Below are 27,361 nucleotides of genomic sequence, written 5' to 3'. Positions count from 1 at the left end.
CCAAAACACACTGCGGAAATAATCCAGTTTGAGACTACTTTAGCTGACCTGGCTCAATGCTAGGGAATCCTGGGCACCAGAGCTCTCTGACAGAAAAGGATGAATGTCTCACAAAACTACAGTTTCCAGAACTCCCTAGCATTGAGCCAGTGTCATGGACTGCCCTGGGCCTGACTTAGAGGCACACTCAGATGACTCAAACTCTGAAGACATGGAGGAGGCTGAGACAGGGGCAGATCTGGGGCTTCCTGGATCAACAGTCCCAGAGCAGGCTCAGGAGGGTGCAGAGGGAGAAACAGACTCTATGGGCTGTAGGTGCTAGGACCTGTGGAGTGAAGACAGGTCAAGGAGTCTTTAAGGTGTTCTTCCAGGCTAGAAGCAAAAAGGAGAACTAATAGGTTTCAGCTGAGAGATGCAGAGGCCTTTTAAAGATCTCCAGCTGCAGAGATTCTTTGCAGCTGACAACTAGTTTTGCAGCCTTGTTATTCCTGTGTTCCTTGCTCTTACTTAATTCATGACTCTGGTTATCTGACCCCTGGACTTACCTTGTGACTATGCTCTTGCCTCTGCCCTGTGCTGTGACTGACTGACTAGTATTGTGTGATCTTTGGGCTGAACTCTGGAGTATTCCTTTGTGCAATCCCCTGCTGTGCTGCCCTCAGTAGAGGTAAGCAGGACAGCCAGGGCAGTTAAAGCGGTCACAAACTTCTAACAACAGGGAGACAAAATGGAACCTTGAAAACAAAATCGAGACTGCAAAACAAAATAGAGTCTGCAAGTAAGGTGTGTTTGCAGGCAGTAAGAGGATGTGTTCTAAAAACAGAAAGTTACCACAAATATGTAAAGTCTAGAGAGTCTCAACATGCAAGAGTTGCTATACCCAACAGCTTTAGAACTCACTATAATATTGCAAGATGCCTGAAGGTGCTGTATTTCTTACACACCAGCTTCCCTGGCTGCCCACATTTCCTGAGGTGAAAAGTCCTGTGGAAGGAGCCTTCTCCTGGTCTTTAACTGACATGAGAAGCTGGAGAGGCTCCTGTTAAACAGAGAGGAGTATGTAGTAAAAGACAGGAAATTTACATGCTTCTGGATTCCTCAATAAGCAAAAAAATTGAAATTCACCCATATAAATTTCTCTGAAATTATCTCATTTGATTTTTTTTCCTGAAAAAGATTTTTTTTCTGTCCAGTTGAATGAAAACAGTTTAAAATGTGGAATAAATTTTGGTACAGAAATAATTGTAATCAAGCACAAGACAATTTTATGCATTTTTTTATTTGTAGGTTCTCGAGCCCATGAATTATGTGAGCAGTTGAAGAAACCTAAGCTTGATTGTATTGTTCTTTTAGACCTTTTTAGTGCTCTTTTTCTCAGCACCAGGTATATCTTTCTCTTTTTAACAGAAACAGTGGTTTTTACCTTTCTATTTTATATGTGGTTTTTACCTTTCTATTTTCTATGTGGAGAATGCTTTCCACATCAACTCTTTCTGTCCCTGCTATGGAATACTCTGTACTGTACCATGTTCAGTAGCTGTTGTAAGATGTCCAGGTAGCTGGAAAGGCTCACATGGGCAGCTGGGAGCATCTCACATCTCATAGGCCCCATTCACACTAGTGTTTTTGTGACGAGTAGATCCAGAGAGATTCGATGATGCAATACCCAATCAAAGTTCCCAATATGTTTACCCCAATCGAATCTCTCTGTAGCAATTTAACCCTGATGAAGTTCACATTACATTTGTATCAATTTAAAATGGAGTTGCCATTTCACTTATCCTCAGGGTTTTTTTACACTGTCAATCAAATGATGTGCATTTACGTCACACTGTTTGGCCAAACCCTCTCCCGCCCCCATCAGCCTCGGAGGACGGCAATGGCAATCCCCTCAGAACAAACCTTAGCAAGAAACCCTGGAATAAGTTAGCCTTGGAGAGAGTCACCCTCTCTCAGCCATATAATAATATAATCTCTCAGCATATGTGTGTGAGAGCTTTAGTTTGCAACAACTTGGGAGCAGAGTCTGTTGTGGTTTTATTTCTTGGAAAAGAGGAAAAAATAACTCTAAACCCACAGCCTCACTGATAGTTTTTTTTTTAAAAAAAATGTCAAGCAAATCATATGCACTTTTGTCATACTGATGACGTGAGTATTTAAAGGTGCAGTCTACTGTGACCATGCAATCTCAAATATGTGCATATGCTGTCAAATTTTTAAAATATATACACCTTCTAATTATGTGCCCAGGAAAACCCTCTCCTTGGCTTTCGTGAGCTCCGAGCTGGCAATCAGACCTCAGTGCAGATAAGGGGACTGATGGGCAGAAAAGGAAAAAAGCCGGGCTGCTCTTTAAAGAGACCACTTTACAAAGCGCAGGGAATTTGAATCCACTGCATTTCTGGAGTTGCTTTTTTCACTCCCACAACTGATGATGATGATGATGATGATGATGATGATGATGATGATAACAATAGGATTTATTTATATACCACCCAATCACTGGGAATCCGAGCGGTTTACAACAGAGGGGATAATAGACGGTTCCCTGCCCTCAGGCACGACACAAAAGGAGAAGGGAATGGTGAGGGGGGAGGGGATCAGGTCCAGCATTCTTCTCTTCCTCTGAGGCCTGGACCAAGGCTGATGGACCGGAGGGAGGGCTCTTCTTCTTCCAGGCAGGCATATTTGAGCTAGCCTGCCTCTCTCTCCCTCAAGATGAAGGGAGGACTCTTCTTCTTCCAGGCAGGCCTGGTGGAGCTAGCCTGCCTCTCTCTACCTCAAGATGGAGGATGAACTGAGTGCTGAGAGGGAAAAACAATGGTGCTTGGCTGACAGGGAGAGAGCAAAGGGGGAGGCATGCTCTGTCCCCTGCACATTAACCCCTCCCTCCTGGATGCCCCAAATGGGATCGGAAGCAAGATCTCATTGGCAGCATCCTGATAAAACCCAGTGTTTTGTAAAAGAAGCAGGGAAAAACTAGTTAAGGGGGATTTGTGCCAGCCCCTCTTGAGTTCCAGGAAAGCCAGCACAAGTGTGAATGACCGACCCCCTTTTAAACCAGTTTGCAAGTTGGTGTATAACGTAGTGTGAACGGCCCCATAGTTTCTCTACATGAAGGGAGAACTCATCCTGAAAAATATTTCCCCTTGGCTTTGCATCGCAGTGTTGAGGGGCAAAATTTAAAGAAAATTTGTCCACCCCAACTATTACTATTCATTCAGAATATTATAGATGCTGTTTTTTTAATAAAACAATTCTTAAATTGACTTACATATATAATAGATTATTGTCTTCACTAAAAATTTGCATATATACATCATAGAAGCTCTCCATCCTCTATCTGTGGATAGGGAGAAAGCATGATTTTCTCTGATTCTGTAGTCTTACAATTGGCAGTTCATGCCACATATCCATTTAGCACGGATTATAAGAATTTACATTGGCTCATTCTTAGGACTTTATGTCACTGGCAAAAAAGACGGGAACATAGAAGGATGCTCCTATGAACATCGTGTGATAAAGCCATGATTATCACATGACATCGCATGACAACATGATTATCCTGTGATTATCCCGTGAATAAGAGGAATTCTTTTTATTCATGGAAAATCCTGTGACAGACAAATATATGTCATAGGTATGTGAGAATGTCAACTCATTTGCTTCTTGTGTGGCACTGCTCACACCACTCACTTTCCCCTCCCTCCCGCACCTCACATTACACACTCGTAGTGTGACCATCTCTGGCTACTTGCATTCCACTGCTCATATCACTCATTTTCTCACCTCTCCTACTCTTTCATTCACCACACCTTACTGCCAACAACAACAGCCAGCAACAACACAGATGTCACTCCTGTGCTTCCAGATGGGGGCTCCTAGCCCTAACACTTAAAAGGCATTATAGGTTTCTTTTTGTACTTTTTCTCCCCAACACATTTTTTCAGACAAAAAAAATAGAAGTAGTAGTGAGAAAATGAAGAAGAGTGATAAATGCACAATGACATAAACAGTCTCTGAAGAGAGAGCAGGTGAGCTGTGTTTTGGGGCTCATCCTTGACTCCTTGACTGTGGTTTCATTAAGGCTTATGTGGGGACATATGTTTGTTTTTGGCTGCCTGCTATCCCTGAGCGCTCCCTAAGGAGGTGGGGCTTCTTGCTAAGTCACTGACTTGCTTGAAGGCAGAGCTAGAATCAATTAGCTCTATCTAACTGCTTTAGTTTTTGAAAATCTGTTTCTCAGAAACACCAGTGTGCCTTATAATCTGCAGTTGTCTCAGTAAGGGTTATTACAGGGTGAAAGAGGTAAACCAATAACTAGACAGATGGATGTAGAAGGATCTTTCATTGTCTGCTACAATGAGAGTGTGCAATGGTGCTGTACAGAGTGCCAAAAAAGGTGTGGGGGAAGCGCCTCTTCTTGCTGCATCCCCTGCATCCCCCTGTGATACCACTGTTCTAAAGGATGATAAAGGAAATATATTTTAAGTTACAGAAGAATGTATTTTAATTGAACATTACAAGGAAGTTCTTGACTGTGAGAGCAGTTCAGCAATGGAACCAATTGCCTAGAGTAGGTAGGGTATCCTTCTCTGAATGTCTTGGAAAGCTGGACAGCTTACTTCCTGGGGATGCTCTAGCTGGAAATCATACAGTGGGCAGGGTATTGGACCTGATAGCTCATAAGGCCTCTTCCAATTCAATGATTCTGCAATTTTATGATTTTATGATTTAGGATTGAGATAGCAGAGTAAAGCCTTTGTCTGTTTGCTTTTCTTTAGATATGAGGATGCTGTGCAAGTGCTGAGCTGGCTGGAGGAGCTTTCCATTCAAGATGACAATATCATTGGGCAGGCATACTTTATTTCTGGCTGCCTGAATCTTATTCTTTATGCGGGTAAGTCCTGAGTGGTTTTCATCGTGAGTTTGGCATGAGTTTCAAATAAGTATGTGTTTTACATACACATAGATGCTCCATGCAAAATAGTAAAAATAATAAAAAGGATAGGAAGGTCCATGAATTGGGGAAAAATGGTATCACAGTACACAGCTGGATGGGAATTGGTTGAAGATAAAGAATTCAGTGCTTTCCCAGAGAAAACATATTTTCAGGCTGGAAATATGAGTATAGTATGACAACTTTAGTCCTTGGTGTTTTAGGTCTGGGTGCAAACCAAACAAATGACCAATATCTAAAGAGGGCTATCTCACTTGTAAACCACTCTTATTCTTGAAGACAGCAGAATTAGTCTAGATTTGACTGTGCATCTGCAAATATAAGTGTTTTACAACATATTTCAAAGCAGTGGTGTTCCCACACCTGGTGTGGGAGGTGTCATCTGATGTGGTGGTGAGGCTTCTGGGGGTGTGGGTTTTCCAGGGGCGGAACTTCTGGGGAGGGAACACTCTCTCCCTTCCTGTGATGGCCCATCCTTTTCCTGATGCGGAAAAGGATGGGATGGTGCATGGGGGCCAGAGTGCACATGGGGGGGGGGGGGGGGCAGAGCGCATACACAGGAGATAGAGCAATGCGCAAGTGCAAGAGATGGTGCAGCGTACGAGGGATGGAATGGTGTGTGCACACGGGGACAGAGTGTTGCGTGTGCAGGGAATGGAGCAGTGCATGCATGTAGGGATGGAGTGGCAGACACGGGGGACAGTGTCGTGTGTGTGGGCAAAGAAGCGTGCAGGGGGGAGAGCAGTGTGCATGAGGGACAGAGCATGGGGGATGGTGTGAGGGGGTTGACCAGGTGTCATCTCCCCATTATAGGGTGTCATCCAATGCAGGCTGCATCCCCTGTAATACCACACTGTTCCAAAGGATGATAAAGGAAATATATTTGTTTTTTAAATGACAGTTCATATTAATTGAGACAGAAAGTGTGTTTACACTGTCTGATTAAATTGGGGTCAGTCCAGAGCATTATGCCCGACTGGCCCCAGATTGACCATGACCACATGCACTGAGCCAGTGTGGCATCACATCATTGTGCACACCATATATCTGGGCCAACATCACATCAGTCCTGCTGGCCCAGCCCCCCTGATGCCACAACCACTGCTTCCTCATGGGCAGGAGCTCCCTGTGACAGCATGCATGGCATGCTCTCATTTCTGCTGAGGTCAGAATAGGATGACCGACCATGTGATCAACAAAGAGAGGGTATCTCTCAGGGGCACCTCATTCTGAGCTCAGCAGAAGTGAGCACATGTTGGGCAGACTCTCACAAGAAGTTCCTGGCCATGAGGAAATGGTGGTCTTTGCAGTTTTCAGAGCTGCCACCACTGGTTTCCCATAGGTGCTTCTGCTGAGGATGGAATGGGGTGCCCATGCAGGCCAATGAGGAAGAGCAAATTCCTCCTTGTTGATCATGAGTCTGGGGACCTGTTTATGTCCTCAGCAGAAGTGGCAGCATGCTAGGCTGGATTTACATGTAGCTTCTGCCCACAATGAAGTGAAGTAGTGGCTCAGAAAACAGAAATGTGCTGCTCATTGTAGGAAAAGAAGATGGCATGGCTTTTAGCATGTGGACAACAGATTGGGCTGAACTGGATCCAATCCAGTGTTACTACGGCCCGTTACAGACGGGCCTAAAACTGTGCGCTCCACACGTGCTGGGGTTAGAAAGGAGCATCCTTTCTGGACGCCCCCAACCCTAGGACATGTGGAGCTCGCACAAAATGGTGGCGGCCATTCCACACGGCCGCTGCTATTATGACGTCACAACCGCACCGCCTCCAAATGAGGCGGCGGGACGTGACATCCTTGTGCCGCGCGAGGGCGCTTAGAGTGCCCTTTATGCGGCGTAAGAAGGAGCTCCGAAACGGAGCTCCTTCTGGAGTTTGCGTCACTGGCGTAGCCTTCAGACGGCTGCACCAGCGGCGCAGAGGAGAAAGGGGCCAAGCGGCCCCTTTCTCCTCCTCCCTGCTGCCACGGGGTGTCCTTGGGGCTTGAAGCCCCAAGGACACCCCTTTCCAGGCTGCAGGGAAGCGGCCTTTTGCCGCTTCCCCACGGCCTGGAAAGCAGCGGATCGGGGCCTCGGAGGCTGCCGGTCTGGCAGCTGAGGCCGCGATACAGTGGGGAAAGGGGCGGGTGCAGGCCGCCCCAAACGGGCGGTCTTTAACCCACCTACAAGATCTAGCCCTCTGCATTCCTCCTCTGTGCCCATATCAAATTGATATCAAAAAGGGATGTTTAGAGCACATAGCTGCAGAGGCACCCAGTGCAGAAATTGTCTTGCCATATAAGGGGATCCGGGCAGCTCAGCAAGGGGGAGCTCCAGAACACATAGCCAGGATAAATAATCAAGATCAGAATCTGCATAATTCCTGCACTGATTGGAGTGATGGTGGGCAATAGACCTTGTGTTTGCACATGAACAGAAATCCAAGTAGAATCCCCTCCAGGAATTATGCTTCTTTGTCCAAGGACATTTGCACTGATTGTCCAGGCAGTGTCAACTTCCTTGCTCATTCTTCCCTCCTAGAAATCTATTTACATTCCCAAACCTGCCCTGAGAAATGTTTTGCCCTATAAATATGTCTGCCCAGGCACCCCCAATTCAGTCTTGTGTGTGGTCAGACAGGCACTCTGTCTGCAACTCGCCTGACTCCTCAGCATAAACTGGCTACACCAGAATTCTAAGGCAGCTACTAAGCCATTTTCTACACCATCGTGTCCCTTCAATCAGAGCTACACATCTGCAATCAGTACAGTATTATCCTCTGTGATCCCTTTAAGTCACTATCTGCTATCACCTCTTATATAATTAATTCTTGGAAGTGTGCATGAGTGAGTATCATAAATAAAATTACTTTTGGACTTCCACTCTGGAGTTCTGTTTCTCAGAACTGGTATGCACAACTAAAGTGGGGATCTAGTTGCCTGAGCCCTCTCAGCTGCTGTCATTTGAGCTAATAAAATTCCCCTATTTAAATATAAACTGTGGGTGCCATCTTAGGACTCCCGCTTTTGGGGTAACAAGATTGGTGGAGAAACGTGTGCAAGCCTTATACCAGTGATGGTGAACCTTTTAGTGGCCAAGTGCCCAAACTGCAACCCAAAACCCACTTATTTATTGCAAATAATAATAATAATATTCAAAGTGCCATGTCCTTCTGGATTTCTAGTAACAAACTCTGTGCTGGGACGACGGCACATGTGCCCACAGAGAGGGCTCTGAGTGCCACCTCTGGCACACGTGCCATAGGTTCGCCATCACTGCCCTATACCCTGGAAGTGCTAAAGTGCATGTTGGTGTATCTGGAGGTGCAGAAAAAGGGAAAGAAATCTAGAACTTTCAGATTGTGACCCAAAGTGTGTATATGAGTTATTGAGAGCTCTGTGGCTTAAGATACAAGGACTAACTATCAAGGGTTGAGTCTGCTCCCTTTCTTTATTTGGTTTGTGACTTGTAGCTGCACCTCTATGGACTCCAACCATACCCTGGGAACTGAAAGTGGGTGAGCCCCACACCTGGATTACCTGTTCCAAAAGGCTATTGTGGGTTGGGAAACCAGAGTGATAGGGACCTGTTAGAATCCAGCCACTCCCCCTCTCACTCACTCTCTCTCTCTCTCTCTCTCTCTCTCTCACACACACACACACACACAGAGTTAGGAAAACTATAAATCCCCCATTACACAGAGACCTTTCTCCATGTTACCACTCCCTGTAGCTTGTTACGGCTGTACTCCTGACTTTGTTCAAGGTCATATTGGTAAATCTGTGCCTGTTGTCTCATGGGAACTGACCAGACACAGAAGTAACTTGTCAAGGGTGGATTTAGAGAAGAACAAATGCATGCCTGTTTACAAGTTTTACATTGTGGTGCTCAAACGATCACCACCCCCGCCCCCTGAAAGGACCTCAGTGATCTTCCCTGTGCCCTGGTCCTTCTACCACCCAGTGTTATTGAGGATTGAGTCTGGAAGTGGGATTCACAGAAGATCTTTTGTTTTGTTTTGCAAGACTCACCTGGTAGAATGTCTTGTTCTGTGTAGCCATGAAGCTACAGGGAACATTGGCAAATAGAGGTTGTTCTTTGTTGGGTAGAAAGTAGTGACAGGAATAATGCAAGTAGGAAAGTAAGAAAAGTGGCTTCTCAAGCAGTTTAAGAATCCATGGTAGATGGGGTGCTTCCAAAATCAGGACCTATTCGAAACTCTCAGGAATGCATACACTGACCAGACCACCAAAACGTCTCCTGTCGCAGTGTTGCCAATCTGGTGACTTTCACACCAAAATGGGTACTTTTCAGAGCCCTTGGTGTGATTTTGGTGCCTGGCTCTATTTTGGTGAAGATTTGGTGACTTTTGCACATTTCAGCTCCAGTCTGAGATGGCACAAAGCTTCCTAGACCCCCTTCATGTCAAAATAAACATCTTAAAAGTATTAGAAGGACTGAAAGATTCTTTGGTTGATTTTAATGGTAATTTTGAGAGTTGAAATAAGTCCCAATTATTTTTATTCAATTAGGGCTACGTTTTATTGCCATATTAACATTATGGGGACTTTTTGGGGATTTTGACTGAATATTTGGTGAGGATTTGGTGAGTTTTGGCCAAGCGTTTGGGGAATTATCTTTGAGGCTTGTTGGCAGCACTGCCTGTGGGGATTGTGGGCTGTAGCACAGGAAGCTTCAGAAGCAAAAGTAGAGTTAACTCTTAAGATAGAGGCTCAGAGCTTAGAAATACAGCAGTTGAGGGCTCAGCTACATGCCTTAAGAGCAAATAATTTGTCCTTTGCAGCAGCTGTGCAAGAAATGTGCACAAAAATGAATGATGCCATTCTAGAAAAACAAGTACAGTCATTCTTCCATATTCACAGGGGTTAGGGACAAAGGACCCTCGTGAATTTGAAAATTTCACAAATAACCACTTCCCCCAGTTTGAGAATGATGGAGGGGCTAGAGAAGAGTGAGTGTGTGCTTGCCTCTTCCCTCCTCCAATGCCTCAGAGAGCTTGCCTGAGCTCTCTGAGGCATCATAAGGAAGCCTGGGCACTTGTGCATGCTGCTCTCTCACCCCTCTTCCTCACCTCAGGCAAGCTCCCTGAGGCATCAAGGAAGGGAGAGAGAAGAGCGAGAGAGATTCCCCCACCTCCATTCCAATGCTTTAGAGAGCTTGCCTCAGCTCTCTGAAGCATCAGAAGGAAGGTGGGGGACTCACTCTCTCTTCCTCTGGACCCTGTTGTCCTGGAAAGCCTTGGAGAAAGAAAAGGAAAGAAAGAGCTTCCCTCTCTTTCCTCTCGCTGTTGCCCTGTAACTGGCTCAGCTGGGCTAGTTGCAGAGCAGCAAGGAGGGGATGGAGAGGAGGGGGAGTCCATGTGCACATACAGGCCTTGCCCTTGTGAATGATCAAAATCGTGAGTTCCAAGCTGTAAATGCAGACTGTACTATCAAAAATTCCTTGTGCAAATATTTACCCATTTCCCCTCAGTCCTTGTAAATAAATCCACTGCCTTTAATCTTTTTTGGAGTTCATTTGTTCAAATTTTGTTGAAATATAATAGTAGTAGTAGTAGTAGTAGTAATAATAATAATAATAATAATAATAATAATAATAATAAATTTATTTATGTTTCCCCGCCTCTCCCAGTGGATCAAAGCGGGGTTACAAATTAAAATAAGAGGCAATAAACAGCAGATGGAACCAGTGGCATCACTAGGTTTGGTGTTACCCAGTGTAGGCCACTGGCTGGAATATATGGTCCTTGGATGAAGATTCACAGTATGTATGTGTGAAGAACAGAAAAGTGTGAGTGGTGCCATCTGAATGCTTTGTCAGTGCTCACACCACAGTCTCTTCTGTGGAATTACTGGAGTTGAAGCTATTGCCAGGAATGCCATGTTTACCTTTCCCCCCCTTTTTTTCTTTTGCAGGATTTGCATTTAGGCCTTTTCAGCACTGTATGGACTTTGTCCTCACTAACGAAACTAACTGCATTCTTATGTCTCAAAACAACATTATGCTTGGACTGTATTCTTCTTTGGCAATTTGGTAAATTTAGCATTTGATGTTTTTTCATCTCACTCCTAGGACCGCAAGAGCAGTAAAACATGGTAGCTCGCATTACTGCTTTGGCCAAGAATACTATATTTGGTGGGGGGGCAGGGCAGGGAGGGGAGAGACAGTGCTGCTAGAACAGTCACACACTTCATATCAGTAGGTGTACTGATGTTGTCAAAATTATGGTATGCCATATAATTTCAGTTGATCTGATGTGTCTCATTGCATTTTATAATCTCAGATGATAGGGATGAGAAGGCATATACTGACATAGAGCAGAGGACTGGCTGGAAAAAGTAGGGAATAGGGAAATCAGGTAGTGGTGGCAGTGGCAGCCAGGGTTTCAACTCCATGATGGCTATCACAGCATATCTGCATGCATGAAAAACCAGATTTAGAGGTTTCTGTGCTGATAGGTTGTGCTTTGCTGAATGGATTACTTAGAACAATAAATGTAGGTTTTATCTTTTATTATACTATCATCATCCAGTGTACCTACTTCTGTTTATCACTCACAGTACTTGCTTTCTACACTCTGATAGGTTAAATAGCAATAGCACTTTATCACAGTTTTCTAACAGGACCTCCATATCAATGGCCTTATTAGAGAGGTAACAGTGAATAATATACCTGCTGAAGTGAGATGAGTCCTTTTGCCAATTAAGATTTCAAGAGATTATTGTTTTTCAATACAGCTAATTAATACAGCTACCCTACCAGAGTACGGTAGCTGTGCCAATCAATGAGCAAGTTACACATTACTTCTCATACCACAAGATCTTGTGTAACCAAATTAAATTAAATGTTGTTTTAGGAACATATAAAACAGGAAGGAAATTTGTGTTAAATAAAAAGAAATCTGATAAGAATTTGAATGAGATTTCCAGTGCCTGTCTCTGTATGCACCACCACACTGTAATGAAAACATAGAGTCACAGAATCATAGAGTTGGGAGAGACCACAAGGGCTATCAAGTTCAACCCCTTACCATGCAGGAACACACAATTAAAGTACTCACAACAGATGGCCAGAAAGTATGGATATGTAAATGGGGCCCTTCTCTTGCACATGTATTTGGCCCGATGATGATGATGATGATGATGATGATGATGATGATGATGATGATGATGATGATTTATTACTAGCCCGCCCAATCACGAAGAATCCGGGCAGGTTACAACAGTAAAATACATCAAATTACAATAGAGTTTTTTAAAAATCAAGCCCTAGACCTACCCCCCCCCCATTCCCAGTACTAAAACAGAATTAAACAGTAATAGTATAAAAACATTAAAAACATTAAACAAACAAAAAAAATAGGCAGAAAGATAGGCGGTGAAGAATAGACAGATGAGGGGACAAATATCTCTATATCTGGGGAGGGTAACTAAGTTGGAAAGGCCTGCCAGAAGAGATCCGTCTTGAGTGCTTTCTTAAAAGCTGTCAGAGTGGGAATGTGACGGATCTCCTCCGGCAGGTCATTCCATAGTTTTGGAGCAGTAATAGAAAAGGACCTCTGGGAAACTGATGTTAGCCTAGATTTTTTTTGGCTGTAATAGATTTCTTCCAGAGGACCTTAGTGTGCGGGACGGACAATAGGGAAGAAAGCGTTCCCTCAAGTACTCTGGGCCCAAGCCATATAGAGCTTTAAAGGTAATCACCAATACCTTGTACTTTGCCTGGAAACTAATAAGCAGCCAGTGTAGGGACTTCAAGACTGGTGTTTTATGGTCATTCCTAGAAGTTCCCGTAATCAATCTGGCTGCCATATTTTGTACCAACTGAGATTTCTGAACTTGGCACAAGGGTAGTCCCATGTAGAGTGCATTGCAGAAGTCCAGTCGAGAGGTTACCAGTGCATGTACTACTGTTTCCAGGTCCCTCAGCTCCAAGAAGGGGCCCAGTTGGCGTATCAGACAAAGCTGATAACAGGCGCTCCTGACTGTCACATCCACCTGAGCTGTCAGTTGGAGTGACGAGTCAAGGAGCACCCCCAAACTGTGTATTTGTACCTCTGCGTATTTGTACCAATGTATTTGTACCTCTGGAAATGTCACAGCATTTGAGGCCCCAGAGCTCTTCTGTGGTGAAAACAAGCGTTTAGTCTACTTTTTTTTTTAGAATAGAAAGAATTGAATCTCTTCCTGTTTAACCTATGACTGACAAAAGTCTATCATACAGGTTTGCTAGGCTTCATCTTTGGGATGACTTTATGCAGCCATTTGAACAGGCAAGAAGGCTAGTGAGAAGAACAAGTGCTTCCCTCTATGCTAATCATGGATTCTGCAAGTTTGTAGAGTGTGAAGCTCTGCTACTGAGAAAATACATTGAAGAAAAGCCTGATAAGGCTCGTGAGATGCGCAACAGGATAGTAAAGGTGAGGGGTTTGGAGGTCAAGCTCAGGAAGATATATTTGTTTACTTTAGAAATTATTAAGCCACATCTTTACACACCCCACAGAGGATTCAGGGGCTGTTTATATGAAAACAAAATATTTGGCATAGTTAAAACATAATACATAAATATAATACACTTGATAGACAGAAGTCACAAAGCATATATTGTCTCTGCTTTACAGAATAGATGTGGAATAAAGTCAGTTGAAACAGGCATGGTTCCTCACTGTTTTCCCTTAAGATTGAGGGATTTGGGTTTATTTGGTTTTTTTTGCATTTGTCAACTAATTTGTGGGTGTATCCAAACTGATTAAAAAGTTCAACATTTTGTTCCTGTTCATTCTGATTTTATAGTGGGCTAAATAAACTGACCTGGATAGCTGGTACAAAGAGACTAAGTGGGAACTGACTGTACTGGGTTCTAGTATCCCAGAAAGTAGCCTGGGATAAACAAAATGTGTGTGGATCTCCAGAATAAAACAGGAAAGAACAGGAACAAAATCTGGGACTTTCTCATCTTTTTAATCAGTCTGGATGCTCCCTGTATCTGGTAACCTGGGCTCCTAAATTGTGATCAGTGATATAGTCCAAACAGGCAGAGTTAGGATCTACACTCCAGTTAAGCATTCCTAAGTCTTGAGATGGGAAAATTGTCAGGCTCTCTCTTATTCCTTTAGGCTATTTTAATATAAACCGTCATAAATCTACAGATGTATATTCCCCTCAAGGAGGAACATAGACTTTTCAGTGTCTAGGCACATTACATTCAATACATTACATTTCAGGTGAGGCATCATACACAGCTGAACCTTTATACGATCTTCTTTTCCCTAGTAGCCATCACTGTACTCAACACATAGTAGGATTTTATCACATGAGGCTGCCAAAGCAGAATTACAGCAGGACAGTAGCATCTGTGGCTGTAACCTTATGACACAACACTTTGTCTTCACGTAGCTGCTTTGTATTCTATCTGTTCCTGGGGTGCTCCTTTTCATTGACAGGGGCAACCTGTCAATGTCTCCAGAATTCACTGCTTTTACACTATGGATTCATGTGTGATTAAGTCCCTTCTGCTGCTGTTCTCATTCATGGTGTGAGTGGATGTGATTATGCTCCTCTCCCCCTCTCCCTCAGTATTCCCAAGCAGACTGTTTTTTTTCTTTTCTTTTCAATCTCTCTTCTTTTTACTTTATCAATTGCTATGACTCTCAATTGAGTGTGTTCCACTGTCGAACAGCCCTTACTGTCAGGAAGTTCCTCCTAACGTTGAGGTGCAATCTCTTTTTCTGTAGTTTGCATCTATTGTTCCATGGCCTATTTTCTGGAGCAGCAGAAAACAAGCTTGCTCCCTCCTCAATATGACATCCTTTCAAATTTTTAAACAAGGCTATCATATCACCTCTTAATATTTTCTTCTCCAGGCTAAACATTCCCAGCTCCCTAAGTCATTCCACATAGGGCATGGTTTCCAGACCCTTCACCATTTTAATCACCTGTGAAATGCTAATAGGAGACAGAGAAAAGGCAAGATTACCTTCTTTGCGCCTTCTCACAAAAGGAAAGGGGTGCTCAACCTGAGGAACATGGAGCAGATGATGCAATAGGGGAAATACAGCACAGAATAAGTAAAGAGGTAGTACAGGAATATTGGCTTAATCTAAATGAATTTCGGTCTGTAGGGCCAGATGAAATACCTTCAAGAGTACAGTGCACCCTTCTTTTATGCGGGGATCCGTTCCGGACTCCCCCCCCCCCACGTAAAAGAAAAAGCGCGTATGCTCAAGCCCCATTACAAGTAATGGGGCTCGTGCTTGCAGCAGTGGTGGTATGTGCATGCCACGGGCGCGTGAATCATTGTTTCTTCCAGCGCATAGCACCGGAAGAACCAACACTACTTTCAGAGCTTCTTGTCTTTCCTCTTAAGTCCACCCTTCAACACTCCTTTTCTGTCTGTGTGGACAACATTTCTATTCAACCAGTCCAGCAAGCCCACAGTCTTGGTTTTATCTTTGATTCTTCTCTGTTGTGTATCCCTCAGATCCAGACCACAGCCAAGGCTTCTTTTTATACAATATTGCCAAAATCCGACCATATCTCTCTGCCTCTACTGCTAAGATTCTGGTCCATGCTCGAGGGTATCACGACTTGATTTCTGTAACATCCTCCTGGCTGGGCTTCCTCTTTCCCATCTCCGTCCGTTAATTTCTGTCCAGCATTCAGCTGCATGCATTATCATATCCACCCATCGCTCTGACCATATCTCTCCTTTGTTGGCATCCCTTCATTGGCTCCCCCTCCCTTTCCGTATTCAGTATAAGCTCCTGCTGTCGACGTTTAAAGCCCTCCATGGGCTGGCCCCTCCTTACTTATCAGACCTTCTTTCTCCTTACCTTCCCACTCGAGCCCTCCGTTCTGGTAGTCAAGGTCGGCTGTCCCAGCCCAGGATTTTCTCTGCCCCATCTCGAATTTGCCCCTTTTCACTTGCTGCCCCTCACTCCTGGAACCTTCTTCCCCCACAAGCAAGGGCCATCACTTCTTTAACCAGCTTCAAAACAGAGTTGAAGACCATCCTGTTCAGAGGAGCGTTCCCAGGCATTGTGTGATTTTCACTTGCTATTTGATGTTCTTTTTTGTTGCCTGTTTTATTGAACTATTTCCTGTATTGCTATGTATTTTATATTTATTATCCTATTATTTTTAGATTGTATGTCATAGGCAGGTTTTTTACATTTATTGTTTTTATGTACAGCGCTGTGCAAATCTACAGCGCTATAATAATAATAATAATAATAATAATAATAATAATGTTTGCTGATGCGAGCGCACTGTATTAAAAGAACTGGCAGAAGTAGTCTTAGCACCTCTGGTAATAATCTTTGAGAATTCCTGGAGAACAGGAGAAGTTGCATGTGGGACATCCAAGTTCTTTGTACCCCACAGGGTCCAAATTGGATAACAACTCACTTACTATGACTGGATGTCCCAACATATATTGTGTTATATATTTTTCAAAGCAGTAAAATCAGCCATTCCTGACCACTGAGGAAGACTTCAAGTCAAAACTACTGTGCTTTTAGTTTTTTCCCCCTAGACTTTTTTGCTTTTCAACCTGTTGTCCTTGGGTATCATCAATATAGACCAGCACTTTGTGCTGGCATGTGGTTGGAGTTAGGGCACAGTGTCTGCATGCTGGAAACCTTAACCCCGCCCCCAGGGCAGCATTTTGGCATGTGCCAGTCCACACGGCATGTGCCATAATGACATCACTCCAGTGCTGCATCCACATGATGCAGCCTGGAAGGGGCGTCATAAAGCCATGTAACTGCAGCTTTGATGCTCCTTGGAGGGTGCAAAAAGGAGCTGTTTTTTGCAGCTCTTTTTTGCGCTCTCTGGAGGCAAGATTGGTGCCATGGCGTGAGGTAGCCGCGGCCCCTATGTAAGTATTTAGAAAGGAATGCCATAATCACACAAAGTCAACATGGGCTTCTAGAAAACAAGTCATGCCAGGCTAATCTTATATCATTTTTTAATAAAATGGCCAGATGGGTAGATGGAGGGAATGCTGTGGATGTAGGATATCTTGATTTCAGTAGAGCCTTTGACAAGATCACCTACAATATTCTTGCAAACAAGCTAGTAAAATGTGGGCTGGGCAATTCTACTGTTGGGTGGATTTATAATTGGCTGACTGGGTGAATGCAAAGGGTGCTCAACAATGGCTCCTCTTCATCCTGGAAGGAAGTGACCAGAGGGATGCCATGGAGTTCTGTCCTGGGCCCAGTGCTATTCAACATATTTATCAGTGACTTGGATGAAGGAATAGAGGGCATACTTATCAAATTTTCAGGTGACACCAAGTAGGTAATACCTCAGAGGACAGGCTCAAAATTCAAAATGATTTTAATACTGTTGGTTAGAAAGTTGAGCCAAAAGTAATAAAATTAATTTCAATGGGGAGAAATATAAGGTACTACACTTAGAGTGAAAAAATGAAATGCCACAGATATAGGGTGGCGGACACCTTGCTTGACATAAGTACATGCAAAAGGAATCTAGGAGTCCTAGGAGACAACAAGTTCAACGTGAGTCAACAGTGCGATGACAAAAAAAAGCAAAAATCATATAATAGGCATCACTGAAACCTGGTGGGATGAATCTCATAATTGGAATGTAGAAATAGAGGGGTATAACCTATTTAAGAGAAATAGGCCAAACAGGAAAGGAGGAGGAATCGCACTATATGTCAGATATTTACACCAGTGAAGAGATCCAGGACATCAATCATGGAAGCCAGGTGGAGAGCATCTGGGAAAAAATTAAAGGGGAGGGAAACAACAAGGAGGTTACGGGGGGGGGCTACTACAGCCCCCCCCCCCCCCCCGGTCAGATGGAGGAATTAGATGACACATTTCTAGAACAGATGACTACACACTCAGAAAGGAGATGTGATGGGTGACTTCAACTATCCTGATATTTGCTGGAATTCAAACTCAACCAAATCCTCAAGGTCTAACAAATTCCTCCTTGCCTCGGAGACAATTTCATTGTTCAAAAGGTGGAAGAGGCAACAAGGGGATCAGCTATTTTAGATCTGATCCTAACCAATAAGGATGACTTGGTTAATTGGGATGCAAGTGGTGGGATCATTAGGTGGAAGTGATTATGTTCTCCTGGAGTTTGTTATACAGTGGAAAGGAGAAGCCAGGCATAGTCAGACACACATTCTAGACTTTAGGACAGCGGATTTCAATAAACTTAGAGAAATATTGAGGGTGATCCCATGGTCAGAAATAATAAAAGAGAAGGGAGTTCAAGATGGATGGGAGTTTCTCAAAAGGGGAGATACTGAAGGCACAATTTCAAACAGCTCTAGTGAGAAAGAAAAATGGGAGATGTCTCAAGAAACCAGCATGGATGACTAAGTGAACTTTCAACTGAACTAAATTTTAAACGGAACATGTATAAGAAATGGAAAAATGGGGAAATCACCAAAGAGGAATTCAAACAAATAGCAAGCACGTGTAGGGATAAAGTCAGAAACGCTACAGCACAGAATGAACTCAGGCTTGCTAGAGAGGTTAAGAACAACAAAAAGGGCTTTTTTGGATATGTCCGCAGCAAAAGGAAGAAGAAGGAAACGGTAGGGCCACTGTGTGGAGAAGATGGCAAAATGCTAACAGAAGACAGAGAAATGGTAGAATTACTGAACACCTTCTTTGCCTCAGTCTTCTCAGAAAAGGGAAAGGGTGCTCAACCTGAGGACAATGGAGCAGAGGACAGATTAGTACAGAATAAGTAAAGAGATAGTACAGGAATACCTTGTTAATCTAAATGAATTTAAGGCTCCAGGACCAGATGAACTACATCCAACGGCATTAAAAGAACTGGCAAATATAACATCAGAGCCATTGGCAATAATCTTTGAAAACTCCTGAAGAATAGGAAAAGTCCCAGCAGACTGGAGGAGGGCAAATGTTGTTCCCATCTTCAAAAAGGGGAAAAAAGAGGATCCCAACAATTATCATCCAGTTAGTCTGACATCAATACCAGGAAAGATTCTAGAGCAGATCATTAAACAGAGAGTCTGTGAACATCTAGATGGCAATTCCATAATCACAAAAAGTCAACACGGGTTGCAGAGAAAGACGTCATGCCAGACAAATCTTATCTCTTTCTTTGATAAAATTACAAGTTTGGTAGATGAAGGGAATACTGTGGATATAGTATATCTTGATTTCAGTAAGGCCTTTGACAAGGTTTACCATGACATTCTAGCAAACAAGCTTACAAAATGTGGACTAGACAAGGTAACTGTTACATGAATTTGTAATTAGTTGACTGGCCAAACCCAAAGGGTGCTCAACAATGGCTCCTTTTCATCCTGGAGAGAAGTGACCAGTGGGGTCCCACAGGACTCTGTCCTGAGGCCAGTGTTATTCAACATCTTTATCAGTGACTTGGATGACAGAACTGGGGGCATACTCATCAAATTTGCTGATGACACCAAATTAGGAGGAATAGCTAGTACCCCAGAGGACAGGATCAAAATTCAAAACGACCTGAATAGACTAGAAAGCTGGACCAAAGCTAACAAGATGAAATTCAACATGGAGAAATGTAAGGTACTGTACTTAGGGCGGAAAAATGAAATGCACAGATATAGGATGGGGGACACCTGGCTGTGTGAAAAGGATCCAGGAATCCAAGTGGACCACAAGTTGAACATGAGTGAACAGTGTGATGTGGTAGCTAAAAAGGCCAATGCAATTTTAGGCCGCATCAATAAAAGTATCGTGTCTAGATCAAGAGAAGTAACAGTGCCACTATATTCTGCTTTAGTCAGGCTGGAATATTGTGTACAGTTCTGGGTGCCACAATTCAGAAAGGATGTTGAGAAACTGGAACATGTCCAAAGGAAGGCGACTAAAATGGTGAAGGGTCTGGAAACCATGTCGTATGAGGAACGACTTAGGGACTGGGTATGTTTAGCCTGGAGAAGAGAAGGTTAAGATGTGATATGATAGCCCCGTTTAAATATTTGAAGGGATGTCATATTGGGGAGGGAGCAAACTTGTTTTCTGTTGCTCCAGAGAACATGACCTGGAACAATGGATGCACGCTACAGGAAAAGAGATTCCACCTCAAAAATAGGAGGAACTTGCTAACAGTAAGGGCTGTTTGATAGTGGAACAAACTCCCTCAGAGTGTAGTGGAGTCTCCTTCCTTGGAAGTCTTTAAGCAGAGGCTGGATGGTCATCTGTCAGGTATGTTTTGATTGAGATTTCCTGCGTGGAAGGGGGTTGGCCTAGATGTTGTCTCTTCCAATTCTATGATTCTATGACTGGATGGGCCTTGAGGTCTTTTCCAGCTATATGATTCTATTATTCTCATACGCCCCTTCTTTCCATGTGATTCACCTCCCCAACCACCCTGAGTTCTAATATGCTATGCTGATTAAAACCAAATTAAGTTTTCCAAGCCCACCTTTCCTTCTAAATCTGTATCTTCTGTTCTTTCTCTAATACCTGGATACATTTCTGTGCATCCCAATAGCAACTTCCTATCTTTCCTGTGAGGCTTCTCTAATATGTTTACTTTTTCTTATCTGCTTCTTCAGTATCACCTTCCACAACGTCTGCTCTGTGAGCATGAACTCTTGAACTTGATTTTTAAAACTTATCTTTCTATCCCCCCCCCCCCATTTCTTTCTTATCCTGCATTTAGAGTGAAAATACACAATGTAAAGTTGAAGGCTTTCATGGCCGGCATCCATAGAAAGAAACTCTGCTAGAACATGGCCACATAGCCCGAAAAACCCACAAAAAACTATAAAAATACACAACCTCTCTGAAAATACACAACTTCCCTCCTCTTTCTCCAATTTATTTAAATTTTAAAAAATGACAGTCAGCAAAAAACAAGAAGCAATAATGAAAATTAGAAGCAACAATGAATTTCTATCCTTTGATAGCAATAGCTCAAATCACATAATCACATGCAAAGGTCTAGCAAGACTAATTGTTCAGCTCACTGCAGTTTTTCCCAAATTGACATAGCTGTTTGGAAATGTGGGGGATACCACTTAACCCATTGCTTTTTCATCAGGTATGAGGTTCTGCCTAAATTGTTCCTGCCACCAAATTCCATAAATCTCACTGTTAGCAGCTTTCCATTATCCTTGCCTCTGCCACCAATGTAAGGACCTACTCCTGTCTGACTGCTGTGACCACCAACTGTGGGGATCTCATAAATGTGCTTAACGTACATGTGTGAGATATAGCTGGCCTTCTGTATCTTTGGATTCTTTATCCATAGATTCAACCATCCATGGTTTGAAAATAATCAGAAAAAATATGTAAATTCCAAAAAGCAAATCATGATTTTGCCATTTTATATAACTGACATCATTTTACTATGGAAGCGCTGGGTTGGGGACGTGGCAACTGCACACCACGCCCCCAACCTGGTGTAAAAATTTGCACCATACAAGGGGTGCCCCAGCATGGCATTATAACACCCCTCATGTGCAGCGCCATTTAGGTGCTGTACACACCATGATTGTGGCTGGGCAGCGATAGTAGGGCTTTGAGCATGTAAATGCTCAGCCCTACTTGAGCCCTAGTTTACCTGCAGGCCAGCACAAAGTGCCGGACTGTACAGGCTCTCTGTCCTTGAATTTAATGGGATTTGAGCATCCATGGTGCTTGGTATCCATGGGGGTCCTGGAACCAAACCCCAGGAGATACCACATACCCACTGTATTATGCATCTTAGCCCTACTAAATACCATGCCTCTTTATTCATTGCTGCCACCATAAACACTGCTCCTGAGTCCAAGTATATAAATACAAATACAACACAGTGGTGGGGTACAGACCACCCCTTTGGGCAGCCTGCACGCACCCCTTTACTCAACGTATTGGGGCCAGGGCAGCTTTTCGGGACTAGGGAGAAGCGGCAAATGTAATATTTAATACATTTAGAATGTAGCTGACACTCTCACACTCCATTCCTAACTAACTCAGGGGCTAAAGAGACCGCCCTTTTGGAGTGGCCTGCTGCCCTCCTTCCAGCACTGGATTGGGGCAGCGGCAACAACATGCCACAGCCCTGATCTGGTAGTTCCGTGGCGCAAAAAGGGCACCTTTGCCATGGTGGCTGCACCTTCTGGCACTCCTTTTGATGCTGCATCATCTGGACGCAGTGCCAAAGGAGTGATGTGATGCTGTCCACCGTGCAGTTGGATGCACAACATGGCAGCATTGGGGCATGCGTTATGTGGACACCATGCCTTCACTCTGCCCTGAGGCCAGCGTATAACACCAGACCGTACAGCTTGTCAGACTCTTAAATACTGCTCATTAATTCCTAAGCCTAACTGACTCGCTTAAGCTTAATCTTCACTTCACCCACTCCCTTCTTCTTTTTACCTATACCTACCCTAACTGGTTGCTAAGTTTCATCAACTGTCATTCACCAATCTGATTCAAATCACCTCAGACATTCCACATGTGTTTGTATTTATACACTTGGATCAATCACCACTCACTTTCAACATCCCATTCTTTTACCCCTTCCAATAGTCCCTTGCTTTATACACAGTGCATACCTACACAAATTACCTAATATATAGGAGACTAAACATTTTACATCCCAGTGCATGATATTTCAGGAGACATGGGAGCATTACAGACCGCCCCTTTGGGGCGGCCTGTAGGCGCTCCTTTCCCCACCGGATCCGCCGCTTTCCAGGCTGCAGGGAAGCAGCAAAAGGCCGCTTCCCCACGGCCTGGAAAGGGGTGTCCTTGGGGCTTCAAGCCCCAAGGACACCCAGTGGCGGCGGGGAGGAGGAGAAAGGGGCCGCTCGGCCCCTTTCTCCCTTGCGTTGCTGGCGTAGCCATCTAAAGGCTGCGCCAGCGACGCAAATCGCGGAAGGAGCTCCGCTTTGCGCCCTCGCACGGCATGAAGACATCACGTCTGTGCCGCCCCGTTTGGAGGTGGCACGTTCGTGACGTCATAATGGCGGCGCCTATGTGTATAGGGCGCCGCCATTTTGTATGTCCTGGGGACATACTAGGGTTAGGTGCGTGCATAAAGCACGCACTTTCCCTAACCCTAGTACGTCCCCAGGATGCACTTTACGCCCGTGCGGAACAGGCCTCTGTTTAATTGAATAATCCTTGCTACTCTTATGTGAGTCAGTTTCTTCGTTTATACTTTGTTCCAAAACCAGCTTCACCTACACTTAATAGTAATTTTTTGGTTAGTTTTCCATGCAAAAAACAATTTTCAACTGGGCTATAATATTGGGGGAGGGAGAATTTTGTGCAGCAGTATGCATTCTCCCTTAAAATATTAAAAGCCTGCACAGGGAACTTCAAATTGCATTGGTCAATAAATCTTCCTCCCACTTGGCATACTTTATCCCAGTACTGTTTAACTATAATGCTCATTTTCCTCTCAACAAACTGCTAGAATCTCTATGTACATCTATCCTCCTTCTTTGTGGCTGTTTCAATTCCTTCTTACCTGTGTTGAAACCATACAATTTCTCTCTACTAGCAAAATAAGGACTCAGTAAATGCAAATGGGAAACCATTCAGAGTCAGGGGCTTTCTCAGCAGATAATGATCACCAATTAGAAGACATTAATCTTCTTTTGCATTAGCCTCCCAGCCTGAGGCTGGCCATCAGCACAGAACAATACACATACAAATCACTCCTGCATTCCCAGGCTTACACAGTATATATAGACCCACTTTTTCCAGGCAAAGCATTCTCTGAAGATGCCAGCCACAGATGCTGGCGAAACATCAGGAAGAAAATTTTCTAGAACATGGCCACATAGCCTGAAAAACGCACAAAAAACCATCTCTCTACTAGGTTTAATTATTATCAGCCATCTATTGCTACCACCTCCACCACTACTACCATTGCACATTTAATGTCATAATGCAAAGGAGATGCTTGTAACCTGAAAAACATACAGTATAAAGATAAAGGGGGGGGGGAGGGAGGATCAGCAACATGCTGTCTTTATCTTATACCAGATATAGGGAGCTCGTCATCCTCTGATGTTGTTGGTCAGCATCATACTTCATTAATGGTTATACTAGTGAGAGATGATGGCTGTTGTAGTTCAACAACTGAAAAGCCTTGTCTCATTGAGTCTTTCATCTTGTCTCTGGTTAATCTTCTGACTCTACTTGACACAATTCTCAATTTGCTCTCCTTAGAATTTGGAGCAGGTAATGACTCAGTGCTCGACAAGCCCTGTCTTCTATCCCAGGGTTTTCCATTTGAAGGCCTATGTCCAACTGATGCTTGAACATGATGAAAACAGCCAAAGCCTTCTGGAAATGGCATTCCAGAACAGTGATCTGTATGGAAATGATTTGGAACGATCATGGCTGGAGATGAGCAAGGTAAGATCTTGGAAGGCTATCAGGAAGTACTAAAATTTGGACAATAAATTGTACATCTTAGAGTAACATGGTACAAGTAGTATATTTGTTCCTAAACTCAGTACAGTAGAGGTTTTAAAAAGGCCTGGACTCAAATTGTAATTATATGCCTGTAAAAAAGTTGGGTACAGCATGGCAGAACTGGCTGGTGAAAAAGGGTTGACTGATTTGTGGATCATTAAAACAAACAAACAACTCTATCTCCAAAGGTCCAGGGTGCGGGATAACATTTAAAACCAATATCATAAGTTATTAAACATCAGGAGAATTGCTCTTATGTAGTTGCTCTTTCCCACTTGCGTTGTACTTCTATCCAAACAGAATGGGATTCAGGTAACTCAAAATGATTCTTTTTATGGTTCCAGTGTGTATCATAGAATTATAGAATAATAGAGTTGGAAGAGACCACAACGGCCATCCAGTCCGACCACCTGCCATGCAGGAACTCTCAATCAAAGCATCCCTGGCAGATGGCCATCCAGCCTCTGTTTAAAGACCTCCGGGGAAGGAGACTCTACTACATTCCAAGGGAGTGTGTTCCCCTGTCCAACAGCCCTTACTGTCAGGAAGTTCCTCCTAATGTTGAGGTGGAATCTCTTTTCCTGAAGGCTGAGTTTGGGAATCATGAGGCCCTACAGATGTTTTTTGGGCTGCAAATCCTATTAACCACAGCCAACATGGTTAATGGTGAGTAAGCTGCAGTCCAGCATATCTGGAGGACCACATGATTTCCACCCCAGCGTAGTCATTGACAAGTAGCTGTAACATAAAACCCTTTGTTCTTATTTCTATTTTTTAAACACACATTTTCCTAAGTTGGCTTCATTAAGTCATATTCTGAGCTATTGTCTATTTCTCCTAGGAGTGGTGGTTCACTGGAAGATCCCCAATGGAAGACTGGTGGTTAAAAACAGCTCCAGATTTTCCTGTGTGGAAAGTAGGCATGACAGCCTTGGAGATGGGAGCTTTCTCTAAAAACAAGTATCTCCTGAAGGTGCCAGAGCTGGATATAAGTATTCACTTACCAGACAGTACTGGAACATTAGCATGAAAGAATCTCAAAATGTTAGTGCCAGTTCATCTACTCTGCAAGAAATACTTGTGCATCATTGTATTAGCAAGAAACTCTGGTGCACCATTGTACTTCTGCATTCTCCAGTTTCTCCCTTGCTAAATCCAGATTCCAGTGTTTGGGAAATGTACCTCAATATGTTATCTATTATAACAAGGTAGCATGTACATAAAAGTCCCTTCCTTCCTTAATGTTTTGAGGTATAATGTTGGAATTCAGTTTCAAATGTATTATCTACATGAAGTCTTCGAACAGAGGTTACATATGGTTAAGGGTATTTTCATGCTTTCTGTTCCACAAAACCCTACATCTACTGTTGGCTCCAGAGTGAATCTTTGTGATAAGAATGGAAAAAATACAGCCCCATCATCATCATCGTCGTCGTCATCATCGATCTCCGATTGCCCCCAACAACTGCTGCTCACTTTTCTGTGTGTCTCTAAGTACTGGAAAATGGTTTGAAGACCATTTGGAATGGTTTGTTCCATGATCCTAAGGAATGGTTTGTTCCATGGCTTCACAGGGCTCTATGACTTGAGGAGACTCAAGTTGCATCTATCTGGCCACCAACACCGCCACTGCAAGTCAATCCCTCTGAGGGTGAAAGAAAGGTGCCCAGCGTTGATCAAATTGCTGTGTGCCTCATGACCTCAGAGGGAGCAACTCACAGTAACAGCGGTAGGGACAAATGGCACAGCAAGACACAAGTGTAGATAGCTGTTGGCATGAATCTGGGTAATGGGGGGGACATTCGGGGTGGCTTTGGGGCCAGAATACTCTGGGAGTGGGCAACACAGCAAGTTGCTTCTGGAAGATCCTAAGCAAATAGTGACTTTTTAAAAACTGGATTAAGGCAGGGATGGTCTGGATTAGATGGATAACTGGCCTTACATCGTGAAGACAGTCTGCACTTGAATTCAGCCTTTGGACCTACGTCATGTGGACAGGGCAATGCAAGGGCAGAGGGAAACTGATGTAAGTGGCCTGTGCAGACAGCTGTGCAGAGCTGTAAACTGGGCTCTGGTGGGGAGAGAGTATTTTGGAGGGCAAAAATTCAGTAATTGCTGGGGAGAAAAGACCAAGTGTTAGAGAAGGAGCAAGGCAAGTAATACTAGAGAACAATAAATAAATAAATAAGGAAGGAAGGAAAGAAAGAAAGAAAGAAAGAAAGAACAGCGGGAAGAAAACACTTAGCTTAAATGTCTCTCCACTAATGTACAGAGTACTGTATGGGAAATAAGCAAGATGGACTGGAACTCTTATTATAGAATAATAAATATGATTTATTAACACGGAAACCTGGTGGGATGAGTCTCATAACTGGAATGTTATAATTGCAGGGGGGGGGGTTATAATAGCTTTATGTGTTAAATATGTGTATGCATGTTAAGAGATCCATGACTTAAATCTAGGAAGTCAGGTTGAGAGCATCTGGGTAAGAATTAAGGGGGAGAGAAACAAAAGGGATGTCATAGTGGGGGCCTACTATAGACTGCTAAGCCAGACTGAGGATAATAATAATAATAATAATAATAATAATTTTGATTTGTTGTACCCCTTTGTTAGAATCCTGTTAGTATTCTACCAGATAGTGTTTGTAGTGTAGTATAGTAGTTGGGATGATGGGCTTTTGCTGCAGTAGAAGTGTAGATAGTGATAGTAGTGCATAGCAGGGCCAGGTGTCTTATTCTAGTTGGCCTTGAAGCCTGGCTCTCCGAGCGCTCAGAGCTTGGGAGTGCTTTCACTTCTGTGGGAATCAGGAGGGGCTTCGCTGGCGGGTTGCTGCTTGGGAGGGGTTTTGGCTTTTGGAATTCTGTTACTTTGTCTTGGTGTAGGGTGTGTTAGTCTCAGCTAAGAAGCTGAGTGAGGCAATGTCTGATTCTGGATCTATCAATAAAGTGCTGTTGATTATAT

General features: G+C 43.6%; 1 protein-coding gene across 1 annotated transcript in view; it reads left to right on the top strand.

Annotated features, from left to right (window-relative positions):
* ADCY10 (adenylate cyclase 10) overlaps positions 1-26,745 on the top strand; it is a 152,892-nt gene extending 126,147 nt beyond the window's left edge. Inside the window, exons 17-22 of the mRNA XM_042462329.1 lie at positions 1,288-1,384; positions 4,785-4,900; positions 10,886-11,003; positions 13,194-13,389; positions 24,148-24,336; positions 25,238-26,745. Coding sequence (XP_042318263.1) covers positions 1,288-1,384; positions 4,785-4,900; positions 10,886-11,003; positions 13,194-13,389; positions 24,148-24,336; positions 25,238-25,426 — 905 coding nt within the window. The 3' untranslated portion in view covers positions 25,427-26,745. The remainder of the gene's footprint in view (positions 1-1,287; positions 1,385-4,784; positions 4,901-10,885; positions 11,004-13,193; positions 13,390-24,147; positions 24,337-25,237) is intronic.
* The last annotated feature ends 616 nt before the right edge of the window (positions 26,746-27,361 follow it).

Source organism: Sceloporus undulatus, chromosome 4, assembly GCF_019175285.1.
Source record: "Sceloporus undulatus isolate JIND9_A2432 ecotype Alabama chromosome 4, SceUnd_v1.1, whole genome shotgun sequence".
In the NCBI taxonomy this organism is placed as follows: domain Eukaryota; kingdom Metazoa; phylum Chordata; class Lepidosauria; order Squamata; family Phrynosomatidae; genus Sceloporus; species Sceloporus undulatus.
This window is presented reverse-complemented; position numbering and strand designations above follow the sequence as displayed.